This window comes from Sitophilus oryzae, unplaced genomic scaffold (genome assembly GCF_002938485.1).
Source record: "Sitophilus oryzae breed Bouriz unplaced genomic scaffold, Soryzae_2.0 scaffold_810_pilon_pilon, whole genome shotgun sequence".
Classification (NCBI taxonomy): domain Eukaryota; kingdom Metazoa; phylum Arthropoda; class Insecta; order Coleoptera; family Curculionidae; genus Sitophilus; species Sitophilus oryzae.
This window is the reverse complement of record NW_022147429.1, coordinates 3,608,775-3,621,238: the sequence shown is the minus strand read 5'-3', so window position 1 is coordinate 3,621,238 and position 12,464 is coordinate 3,608,775. Positions and strand designations below refer to the sequence as shown.

The 12,464-nt window shown below is 30.3% G+C and overlaps 1 protein-coding gene across 8 annotated transcripts in view; it reads left to right on the top strand.

Annotated features, from left to right (window-relative positions):
• Nucleotides 1–12,464, top strand: part of LOC115889135 (probable nuclear hormone receptor HR3) — a 363,768-nt gene that overhangs the window by 319,194 nt on the left and 32,110 nt on the right. For all 8 annotated transcript variants that reach the window (XM_030909073.1, XM_030909075.1, XM_030909072.1 and 5 more), the window contains one exon: nucleotides 12,232–12,459. In XM_030909073.1, the coding sequence (XP_030764933.1) occupies nucleotides 12,232–12,459 (228 nt within the window). The remainder of the gene's footprint in view (nucleotides 1–12,231; nucleotides 12,460–12,464) is intronic.

Here is a 12,464-nt window from a genome sequence, read left to right as displayed (position 1 = left end):
TAAACATGTTGACTAAATAGTTATTAGACTAAAATCATAAATTTGATATATTTTTGTGCCAAAAGTTCAACAAAAACTGTTTTATCATCATTTTTTGGAAGAGAAATTTATGATTAGTTTAAAAAAAATAAAAAGTTCCCAAATTTCTCATTTCAGTCAAATAACTATCCACTCAACGTGTTTATTTTTAGTCAATAATGACATGTATTGACTATTTCCATTGTAAATATCTTGAGAACGATTGCTAGTAGCGATTTTTACCAAGAGACATTTTTTACATAGAAAATCACGAAAATGTATATTTTTTCACTCAGTAGGTTTATACAGGTACGGATAAAAAGTTATTACTCCTAAAAACACTTAAAATACATGTAGGTCGCGCCCCCTACAAATTGGAGTCATATTGACATCAAAATCAAATTTCTCATGTCAAAAAACTCCCAGCCACCAATTTTCATCCAAATATTGACGTTACTTCAGAAATTATTTGGAAAAAATCGAGATAAAAATTAAACTTCTACACCCTGTATCTCCGAAACTAAGCATTTTAGGACATACATTTATATGAACTTTTTTAATTATTTTTATCAGTAAAATTTGATGCCGAAGTTTCCGGAATACAGTTCGGGCCACCCTGTATATTTATGTAATATTCACATAGAAATATTGAACACGTATATTTTCTAGTTTCCGAGATTCCAATGATGGGGCTCGAATTTGGGATACACTGTGCATGCAGTATACAATTTATGCTTGGATTGTTTTGTACAAAAATACTCGACAACTACCTACTTACTGATATTTTGTGATTTAATTTTATTCTAATAAAATCTACGTCATAAATTTTATAACGTACAATAAAATGATATCGTCGAAAATGTCGGAAGCTTTGTAACCGAAAAGTTAACTTGTTTAAATATTACAACATTTAATGTAAATATTCTCAGCACCTTTCGAGGTTTAAAACAATATTTTACCTTAAACATAATCCACAGACAGAAATTTACATCTGTATCGTCATTATTTCGGTATTGATGTAAGAATAAAAAGAATTATTTTTAACTAGAGGTGGACTCTTGCTGAGCTAAAATTCCTTTACCGGTACCCAAACAGTTTTATGACAATTCGGATCATTAAAATGTTTACTAACAGACCAGTGCAGTGTATCAAAATAAAACCTCAAATAAGCGGGACACCGAATACAATTGAATGAATGAATTTAGTAATGACCTTGACGATAACCAACTTGTCAAAAACTGAATAAAATGTAAAATTGTGTCATCTGCTAAATCCTTAGACATAATATAAGACAAACCAACAATATACACTAATTAATTTATAATCAAGTTTATAATACTCGTGCTCCTTTGGTGTTACCCAGCAGAATAAAACACTAAATCACCACAATACACCAAAACACTTTTACTTTTACTGCTGATGATGCTAACATGGTTAGCGAAACGCGCGTCCAGTGTAAAAGTAAAAGTGTTTTGGTGTATTGTGGTGATTTAGTGTTTTATTCTGTTATGAGTAAAGATACAAAATGCCGTTTTCAGTTCACTCTGCTGCTTTATTATGAAACTAAAGATGCTACACACAGACTTGTCCCAGCCCTCTAACTTTTTGACACATACAGGGCGGATTTGAAAATTTTGCATTTTTCGACTCTCCTTGTGTCTCGATTATCCTATAACTTATCGAAAAGGTGAAAACTCAGTTCCGTAGAGCTTTCGCCTAAAATCTAGTGGCATATAGCCGAGAGCTGTGGTTTTCGAAATATGATTCAAATTTGTTTTTTAATGGAACACCCTGTATATCAATTTTTTATTATATTTGTCCACTTATAAGCCTTCTAAATATATTCTATACTTATCTTCGTAAATAAGGTAACAAAATGCTTTATACAAGTTTTTAACATAAATCAACCTAGTTTAAAAGATCCTAGTTTAAACCCAGTTTAAACCTTTTTAAAAAGTTATTATATTATTTAATTTAACTTAACCAGAAAGATAAATTTGCTTTTCGTCGTGTTTTCTTAATAAATTGTAGGTATCGAAAATGGATTTGCTCAGCTTTTAGCTAACACCCCATCATCAGAGTGAATTATATTTTTGATGCACTTGTGCAATACCAAAGTTTCACGTCGAATTAATTATTTGATTGTTTTGTTTACCTGATTTAAATCGGCCGCCTATGTTAAAAAGCCTAGCTAAGTAAAAATATAATTCACTTCACAATTTTTTTTTTCAACTTCTAACCCAAGTACTGCAGTTGGGCCAACTCTTCTACCGCTATCTGAAGTTTTACCTGACAATCTATTTTGCACCGAAGTCCGGGGTTAACACAGCCATATTTTGTTCACGGATAGCATTTAACGCTGCTTCCGTATCTTCTTGGGAGTAGTTGAAAAGAACCCTTTTTTCTGCAATCTGAAAATTTTTAAATTACCATAGGGTAATTCCGGGGGAGATGGTTAGTCAAATTATTTTTATATCATACCTAAATAGCTATAATTCTCATATTTCAAATAAATCTTATTTGTTAAAACTACAAATAGATTGTTTATTTAAAGAAAATTCGACTGGCCTTCTTTCCCGTATAGCCATTTCCCCCGAAATTACCCTAACTAAAAAAGACAACATCGAAAAGGTGCGGTTTTTACACGGTTTTTAGTATGTGGCCACAAATATATTTTAACTTTACCGGTTCTGGCCATGTCATGGCACAACTAGCAAATTGACAGAAAATCCTGTTTGTGGCCATTTATTTTTTTAAATTATAAGAAGAAGAAACCTAATCTAATACAGAATTTAAAAGGTTTAAACACCTTCATTTAACCTATTCAAAAGTTGAAGCAATAAAGTTTAAAAAATGCAAAATATATCCTGTTTACTTACACTGGATCCTTACCAAATTCGCTTAGAATTGATCAATTTACAGACACTGCACTTTGAAAGCCGTTCTATCTATGTGGTTGCACATTTGCCAAATTGACCAAAAAAGACTAATATTTGGCATTTTATGCAGAAGTGGCTACAACCGGCTAAGTGGTCACAACCGGGTGTTCTACACTATTTGTTAAACTTCCTCGTCTTCGTCTTTACATTCCCTTCAGAGTCATGTGTCATTTCATTTCAAAAAGATTTTCTGGAATTTTTCCTTTAAAACAAATCCAATTAACGAAAAATACCAAAATATACGCCAATATGTAATATACATATATTGCGAATAAAAGTTGCTTGAACTGGCTGATTGTAACGATTACTTAAATGATTATTGATTTTCGGAATGTCGTTGAACTCGGCATTTTATGTGATGTTAAAATAGCAGCTTTGACGTTAAGTAATTCGTTTTTAATGTATCTTTTCTCTTTGGAATGGCTACGAATAAAGATTATTCAGCAGAAATTTAACGCTGTGTTGCTTTTTATTAACAAGGGTTGAAGAATTTCATTCGGAATAAATGACATGTATTTTTATCTGCTCGATAATACTTTTGATAAATTTTTAATAGTGTTGAAAATATGGCCGTTTTAGGTTATTACTAATATATTACAATGTTTTTTTTTCTGCTTTGGTTGTTACACAGCAAAATAAAACACTAATTCACCACAATACACTAAAACATTTTTACTTTTACACTGGACGCGCGTTTCGCTTTCGCTATGTAAACTAGTAGCTTTAATCATCTGCTGATGATGCTAACATGGTTAGCGAAACGCGCATCCAGTGTAAAAGTAAAAGTGTTTTGGTGTATTGTGGTGAATTAGTGTTTTATATTGCCAACTTATGGTTTTATCAGATTTTTGTTAAAAATGAAAATTACGAAACCAACAAATGCATTAAAATATTCCTCTATTATTTTCTTCTCATTAAGTTTCTAATTTCTTTATAATATGTAATTAATAAATATTATAATATAAATACCATTGAAATCAGTGGAATCCGGAATATATAGTTTAGTAGGTATATGAGGAAAAAAGGCTATGGATAGGTATATTAAAAAGTGTATTTTTTATTTGATTTTATATGGCATTCAAAAATAAACATAACTGTAAAAAATGAATGTTGTTTTTAGTTCAAATCGAGGTTCAAACACGGAAGATTTTTATAAATCTACTAGTTGAAGCCTGGCGCATCCGCCACGACATAAAAAAATACTTTTTATATTTTTTTTAAATGAAAAACAAAAAATCCGGCGGCGGCAGTTTTTAGAAAAGCCAATTATTTATCTTTTAGTAAAAAAAGCAACTTTCTAGAGCAAGTTGTTACTTCAGTAGAGAGACACAGATAAAAATTAGCATTTTATACATGGACTAGTTGAAGCCTGGCGCATCCGCCACGACATCAGAAAAAAAAATACTTTTTATTTTTTTTTTTTTAATTAAATGAAAAACAAAAAATCCGGCGACGACAGTTTTTAGAAGAGCAAATTAGCTATCTTTTAGTAAAAAAATCAACTTTCTAGAGCAAGTCGTTACTTCAGTAGAGACGACACAGATAAACATTAGCATTTTATATATGTAGATAATCTATGCTTGGCCTCTATTTTACAAACAGGATTTATTTAAATTATTTTTATAATTTTTGGTAAATATAGGATCATGATAAAAATTCCATCCAAGCAACACTTTTGGAGTTTTTTCAAATACTGGATCACCCTGTATATCCGGAAGCACTGAACTGCCTCTAATGACATTTAAGTTTACTGTCTCAAAATTTCTGACATCTATCTTAAATGAACTTTTTACATTCCGAAAAACCTCTATGTTAGGTTTTTGGTTCGCGAATTTCATTTAAATTTTTTATGTAATATGGGGGCAATGGTAACGCACATTTTGAAAATATTTTAGTAAACATTTTGTTTGTTGATTCAAATATATTTTTAAGTCAAAGTTTAAATATTTTTAATGGAATACTACATATTTTTTACCATTAAATTTTCATTATAAAAAAGTCATATGTCATATACTATCCCTAATGCTTTTTGAAAAAAAAAACGTTTTTAAAGTTAATTCACGGCTTAAGTCCTTTTAAATTTCTAAATTTGAAGAATTTAATTTTTTTTATCAGAAAATAACGTATAATAGTGTCTTCTTCAAAATTCCGTCTACCATAATATACAGCCTTGTTTGATATAACAGGGCGAGTCAAAACTAATTGTTGTTGTATTTTTCTCCACAATTTTAAATGGAATACCATGTATTTTGTATGATAATGGAACAAGGTTTTGTATAATATTTTCTTTTTATTAAACATTTCTTACTTAATACTAAACTTAACTATACTATCGAAAAAAAGAGCGTTAGAGGAATATGTTAGCGAATAGAGGAAATGAAGATCGCTGTCAGCTTTTATGTAAAATTATATGGAGAATGCTATCGATAGTCATTTCCAAGCCAACTGGATGTCTTTTTTTCGGATTATACGGTACTTTAATTATATCACATAAAGTGTTGAGATAAATTCCGTATCATATTTTGTTATTATTAATAAATGATGTAAGCCAACTTTGTCTTTGGTGTTAGGTTCTGCTTTGAAATAAATTAAAAATGATATAATAAAAGGCAATCTTTAATCTCAGGTATCTGTCATTCAAATATATGGACTAAAAAAATGGGTTTGTTGGCTGAAATTTGAAAAACTTTCAGCCAGCCACCTAGACGAAATATTGTTATTTCCCTTTTAGCCACAATAGAAGCAGTTTCTAAAATAGAAAGAATAATATCAGATGGCCGTCTGTTTGTCAGTAAAATATTTATCATAGTGATACAAGGTATAAATAACTTCCCCGTTTGTCGAAATAACATCATGAAATTTCGATTTGTACCTACATATATCCTGAAAACGCACAATACTATAAATGTCATATTGTATTTTTGACTTTACCTCTTATACAGTTTCTGGTCAAATTAGACAAAAAGTGTTATACTAAGTTGTTTAACTAACTTACAATGAAAACTTTTCATAAAAAATCTACTATTTAACTAATAGATTTAAGCACATCAATATTTGCTTGACAAACGAACTACGACCAACGACCAGTTATTTTTGTTACTAACTCGAGAATCGGCTCCTATTAGGTAAAAATTACAAAAAAAATGTTTTATCTAGAATGAATAAAAATTGGTCTACTTTTGAAAAAAGAAGCAGTTTTTTAGAGAAAGTTTTTCAAAATTCTCTATCAGAAAACTCATTTTTTAGCCATTTGTTTATTTAAATGTCAAATTAGACAGATACATAAGAGTAACATGTTAATTTTGTTATGTCATTTTTAATCCAATTCAAAGCAAAAACTACCTCCGAAGTCATATTTTATACCTAAAACAATAAATATAAAAAAACTATATCGGTTGCGTCACAAAAGTGGCTTATCCCTATAAGTTTTTTTATTTTTTCACATAAAAAACGAGATTTGGTATATTAGTATATGACATAAATTAGTATTGATTGACGTATTCAATTGTTTTGGGTCACTTCCTGTTTCACCGGAAATGACTACAATTTTTTATTTTTAAATGGCACCTTCTGTATTTTTTATTTTATTCGATAGAATATGACACTCTGAGGAGAATGACATGCCATATGTCACCTTTTGACATTTTCGTATATGATTTATTTGAAATTGTAACATGCGGTTCATAACTATATTTTCTTCCCAATTTCTCATTTGTTGACTTCATTAACTTCTTGGGTTACTTTCTTCTTCACTTCTTTGTTTTTCAACATTTTGATCTTTTTTTCTTCCTTTTAGTTAATTCAACATCAACATGTTCTCACCCCTATAACTTTTTTATTTTTCAGATAAAAAAACGAGATTTGGTACTATATGACATAAATTAGGATTGATTGACGTATTCAGTTGTTTTCGGTCACATCCTGTTTCACCAGTAATGACTACAATTTTTGATTTTTAAATGACACCCTCGGTATTTTTTTACTTTATTCAATTATTCATATTCATAGTCAACTTTTGACATTTTTGCATATGGTTTATTTGAAATTGTAACATGCGGTTCATAACGACAATTTGAGTCGAAATACCAAGTGTGTAGTACCAAATTATTCGTAAAAAATTCTTTTTTGAAATATGGTAATGAGCCACCCTCGCTCCATTTGAAAAAATTGAGATATGATTAAAAATAGGATTTGGGCATCTTTTAACCGGCCATGACAAAAAAAGACACTAAAAACATTAGACGATCAAATCAATTTTCTAAGGTTCCTTGATTTGACTGATTGACATTCTAAATTGGAATTTAAAATATATTTTTTTAAGCGTAAATTTCAAAGGTTGACATATGATATGTCATTCTATTTAGAGTGCCATTTTCTATCAAATAGAGTAAAAAAATACCGAGGGTGCCATATAAAAATCAAAAGTAGTTGTAGTCATAGTTGTAGTCATGGTTGTAGTCATTTCGGGTGAAACAGAAAGTGACCGAAACTAATTGAATACGTCAATCATTCCTTCATACCAAATCTCGTTTTTTTATCTGAAAAAATAAAAAAGTTATAGGGGTGAGCGAAACACTGGCACTTTTGTGAGGCACACGGTATAATGCAGACTTTATCTGTGACACTGTATGCTTTTAATGAATTAAAGTTAAAAAATACATAAATTATTCTCTATGAAATACACCATATCTCCTATAAAGCGTCAGAACAAGTGCAAAATACATAATGTATGCGTATAGTCGTACACAAACTCAAAGCGTGAGTAAATAAACATATTTTGAAATTTAATCTGTGGTTCAACGAACCGCGCTTTAATAAGGTTTACATTTAGCTGCCCTTTATGTAATAATAGCTGTAAAAATATACATTCTCGTTAAACAATTAATTAATCTCATTTATCTTGTGTTTTGATTTAAGTTGCTCGGAGATTGTTGCAGTATTAATTAACAATTTTTACAGGGTGGTCCATTAATAGCGCATTGCAAAAAAATAAACACGATAAATGACTAATGAATGGTTGATTTAGCTGATATTTATTATCATTAAAAAACATTTTCAGGTGTAGGTATTTGATTTTCTTTCAGAATTTTTATTTTGTTTGAAATTTGCTAAAAATATATTTGTACAAAGTATACGTCAGACAAAACAAAATAAATACATCAGAAGAATACAATACATTTCTGAAAAATAAAACAAATAAATATTATTAATTTGACATTATTGAGGCACGTTTTATTTAATTAAACCCCTTTCTTATTTTAGTCAAATTATTAATTTGTTTTCTTAATTCTCAGTGTAGGTTTTGTATATGTACCTTGAAGATTATAATAATATACACGTTTGAATATAAGACATTAATAACAAGATACCTATTTAAGTATTTTTAGATTAAAAGAAAAACCGTCTTTCTTTTAACTATACTCAAATATACAGGGTGGTCCGAATTGTATTCCGGAAACTTCGGCAGCATATTCTGCAGATGAAAACAAATGAAAAATATATAAATTGTTGTCCTAAAATGCTTCGTTTCGGAGATACAGGGTGTAGAACTTTCATTCTTATTTCAGTTTTTTCCAAATGATTTCAGAACTAACGTCAAGATTTGGATAAAAATTGGTATCTGGGTGTTTTTTGACATCATAACTTTGGATTTCGATGTCAATATGGCTCCTACTCGTAGGGGGCACCACCGTAAATCTATACCATATTACCATAGAAACGCGTTTTGATTTCTAGGACATCAAAAAAGGGAAAAATTCAACTTCTAGAAAAAAATTCAACCATATTTTCATTTTTTTTAATCTTCTTTAAAACGGTATTGAAATTTGGAAAAGTATAAATGGGATTAACCATTTTAGAACAAGCAAAAATTTTTATGAAGAATGCATTTTTCTCAAAATGTCAATAATAAAAAAAATTTCCTTTTGTAAAGACAATCCGGGGACATACTGCAAAAGAAACATTTTTTTTATCTACGCTGTGGCTATGTCATGTAACATGTCTCGTGGTAAACATCACTACAAGCAACCGCTTTGAAGATATTTGTCAGTACGTGTCATTATTGACAAAACATAAACATGTTAACATAACTATCTTTTAGGTAAAAATAGGGACATTTTTTACTTAAAAAATGACGGAAATGTACTGTCCGACTATATACAGGTACGGACGAAAAGTTATTACTCTTCAAAACCGCTAAAAAGAATGTAGGTGGCGCCCCCTACAAGTAGGACTCATCTGACATCGAAATCGAATTCTCATGTCAAAAAATACGCAGACACCAATTTTCATCCAAATATTGGCCTTAGCTCAGAAATTATTTGGAAAATATCGAAATAAAAATGAAAAAAAAACTTTACATATACAGTATCTCCGAAACAGAGCATTTTAGGACATATATTTATACGATAACTTATTACTTATTTTTATCTGCAGAAAGTATTTCCGGAATACAATTCGGACTACCCTGTACAAGAAAATATAGTTTTAAAATCAGTATAGTATTGATGTTTTAAAGTTGAGTCTTAGAAGATTCTTCTATATTCAACAACGATGGTGAATACGTATCACAAATCGCATCAGATATGATGTTTGTATAAGTAATATTATATTAGCCAGTAGAAAAAAAAATCTAAAAATACTGAACATACTGTATGGACTATTTCTTCTTCCATTTTTTTACTTATAATAGAGATATATGATATTAATGTATACTAGATATGTTTAACAATCGCTAACACGTGTTACACTTGCTTGAATCTTCTTTTTATCATCCAGAATCACGTGAATTAGGAACTGATAGAAGTTCAATCCTATTTTCAGCGGCAGCTTTTTTGCAACGTGATTTCTATCAAAGCTGCGTAATTACCAATAAGAGCAAATATAACTTGATTTTATATAGCCTGATCTATAAAACTATTGAATATACATACACTTGAATATAATGAGGAAACATGTAATACTATTTCTTATATTTTTCAATATAAATCCAAGAAAATTACATTATTAAATAATAATAGTATATTTCACGTCACACATGTAAAAAATGTAAAAATATTACTTAATAACCTATTTAAAAAAATAAAAATATTTAACTCAATTAGTGTCCATACAATTCAGTAAAATCAGTTTTGTAATATACTTGAGACACATGGGAAACATACGTGGCAAATTGACCACTCCTTACAAGTATTTGTTAATAGGTACTACAGTCATTTGGGAACTTTTACCTAAAAAGTTTCTTTTTTAATATTTTTCCATATTGGAAAAATGGCGAAAAAAAGCTGTTTTTACGATAAAAACTTTATAGCTCAATTCAAAACATCACAATTGGTGAAAAAATTAGTGGCTTCAATTACACTTTATACTTTTTAGTTTACGATCATTCACAATGTTTAAAAAACACAATTAAAATTAATAGAATATCCTAACAACAGCTTGCGTTAATCAGTTGTATCCATTAGAGAAAGCCTAATATTTAACTAATAAAACATTCAACTTTTGATTTCTAACCACAATTTCTCTTGACGGAAGATAATCAAAGGCCAAAATGACATTTCTCGCAAATTTTGAAGTATAATTAGGAAAAGTTAAGCTTCATTCAGAACCTCCCAATTAGTGGAATAAATTAGTGGTTTCAATTACACTTTATACTTTTTAGTTTACGATCATTCACAATGTCCAAAAAACCCAATTAAAATTAATAAAATATCGTAGCAACAGTTTGCTGTAGTCTGTTGTATCCATAGAGAAAGCATAATATTTAGCTTATAAAACAATAAACTTTTGATTTCTAACCAAAATGTTTTCTTGACGGGTGATAATCAAAGGCCAAAATGACATTCCTCGCAAATTTTGAAGTATAATCAGTGGAAAAGTCAAAAGTTTGTTAACTTTTTCCAATAATTGAAAATTACTATCACTAATTATGACTGAGTTCTGAATCCTTACATTAAAACTAGGTGAACAAACTTCTACGCCTAATTGAAACTACTAATTTATTCCACTGATTTCGAGGTTCTGAATGAAGCTTTAAAAGTTTGATAATTTTTTCTACTAATTGAAAATGTCTACCACTAATTTTGACATTCTGAATGCCTTACATTGAAATTAAAGTAAACTTCTACGCTAAGTGAAACCACTAATTTATTCCACTAATTGCGAGGTTCTGAATGAAGATTATATACCTAGATGAAACTAGAGAAAATTTCTTACAATTTATGTTATATCTATTTTTTTCGATAAATAAAGTTTTGGTATACGAGCGGCGCAAAGTGTGTTTCAACACGCGTTTTGATCAAAAAACTCATTTCCACACCAGCATGAGGTAGAATAAGCGGCGCTTTTCTTTTATCGTTGTATCCCTCAGGAGGCTGTTTACTATTCCAAAATTTAGCTCATTCGGCTTTACTTTGCTGCTTTTGATGGACCAGGTGTCGCAAGTTCTTTGTCTTTAGTACAGATCGAATCCTAACAGACCAAAATTTGTTCCACATCGTCCTCAATCGGATTATCAGTTGTATCGCAATTCTCTACTTTCTCGATTTCATCAAACATTTACTCGAAAGTAGTCTCTGTTTCTTCCTCTTTATCATGTGACAGAGATGGCAAGTTATCACAAATACACTTACATCACATACAAATACAATTCGTGCATAACGGAGCACCTCAACCCTTCAGCCTTTCTGCATATCATGCTATACAAGGTCAACTAAAATTTAGGTAGACGTTATCGAAATTTAAAATTTTCTTTTCATTTTCACAAAATGTGAAATATGTCAAGATCCTTAGATTTTAGGTATATGCTTTTTTAATAAAACTCACCTTTATTTTTTTCCTAGAATCCGAAAATCAATTAATATATAGTGTGTTCCATTAGAAAAAACACAACTTTGATGTGTAACTTTTTTTGGGGACACCCTGTATAATTCTATATTCTTTTATAAAATGCTTTCAGTTAACCTACATATACTGCCAAAATTTCATTTCGATATAAACTACCGTTCTCCTTGGAGCTTCTGCGGCGTATGAGAGGCGCCACCCTGTATGCGTTAATGTCAGTTTGAGTATTCAGTAACTACCTATTTACTGAGTATGCGTTACTCGTTACTTTCTATATACTTTCATAATAGTGAACGGGAGTCGTTACTAATCGGTAATGTATCCGATAAGATGTCAGTCAAACAATCTTGGGTGTTTTAAACCAGCATCTTTTCTATAATTTAGTCTCTCCATGCTATTTCATTTTATTCTAATAAATTCTTCTTTTTTGCAGCACAAATCGAAATCATACCGTGCAAGGTATGCGGCGACAAAAGCAGCGGCGTCCATTACGGCGTCATCACCTGCGAGGGGTGCAAGGGATTTTTTCGACGGTCGCAGAGTTCCGTGGTCAATTATCAATGTCCGAGGAACAAGAACTGCGTCGTGGACAGGGTGAACAGGAACAGGTGCCAGTACTGCCGGTTACAGAAATGTCTGCGGTTAGGCATGAGTCGAGATGGTGAG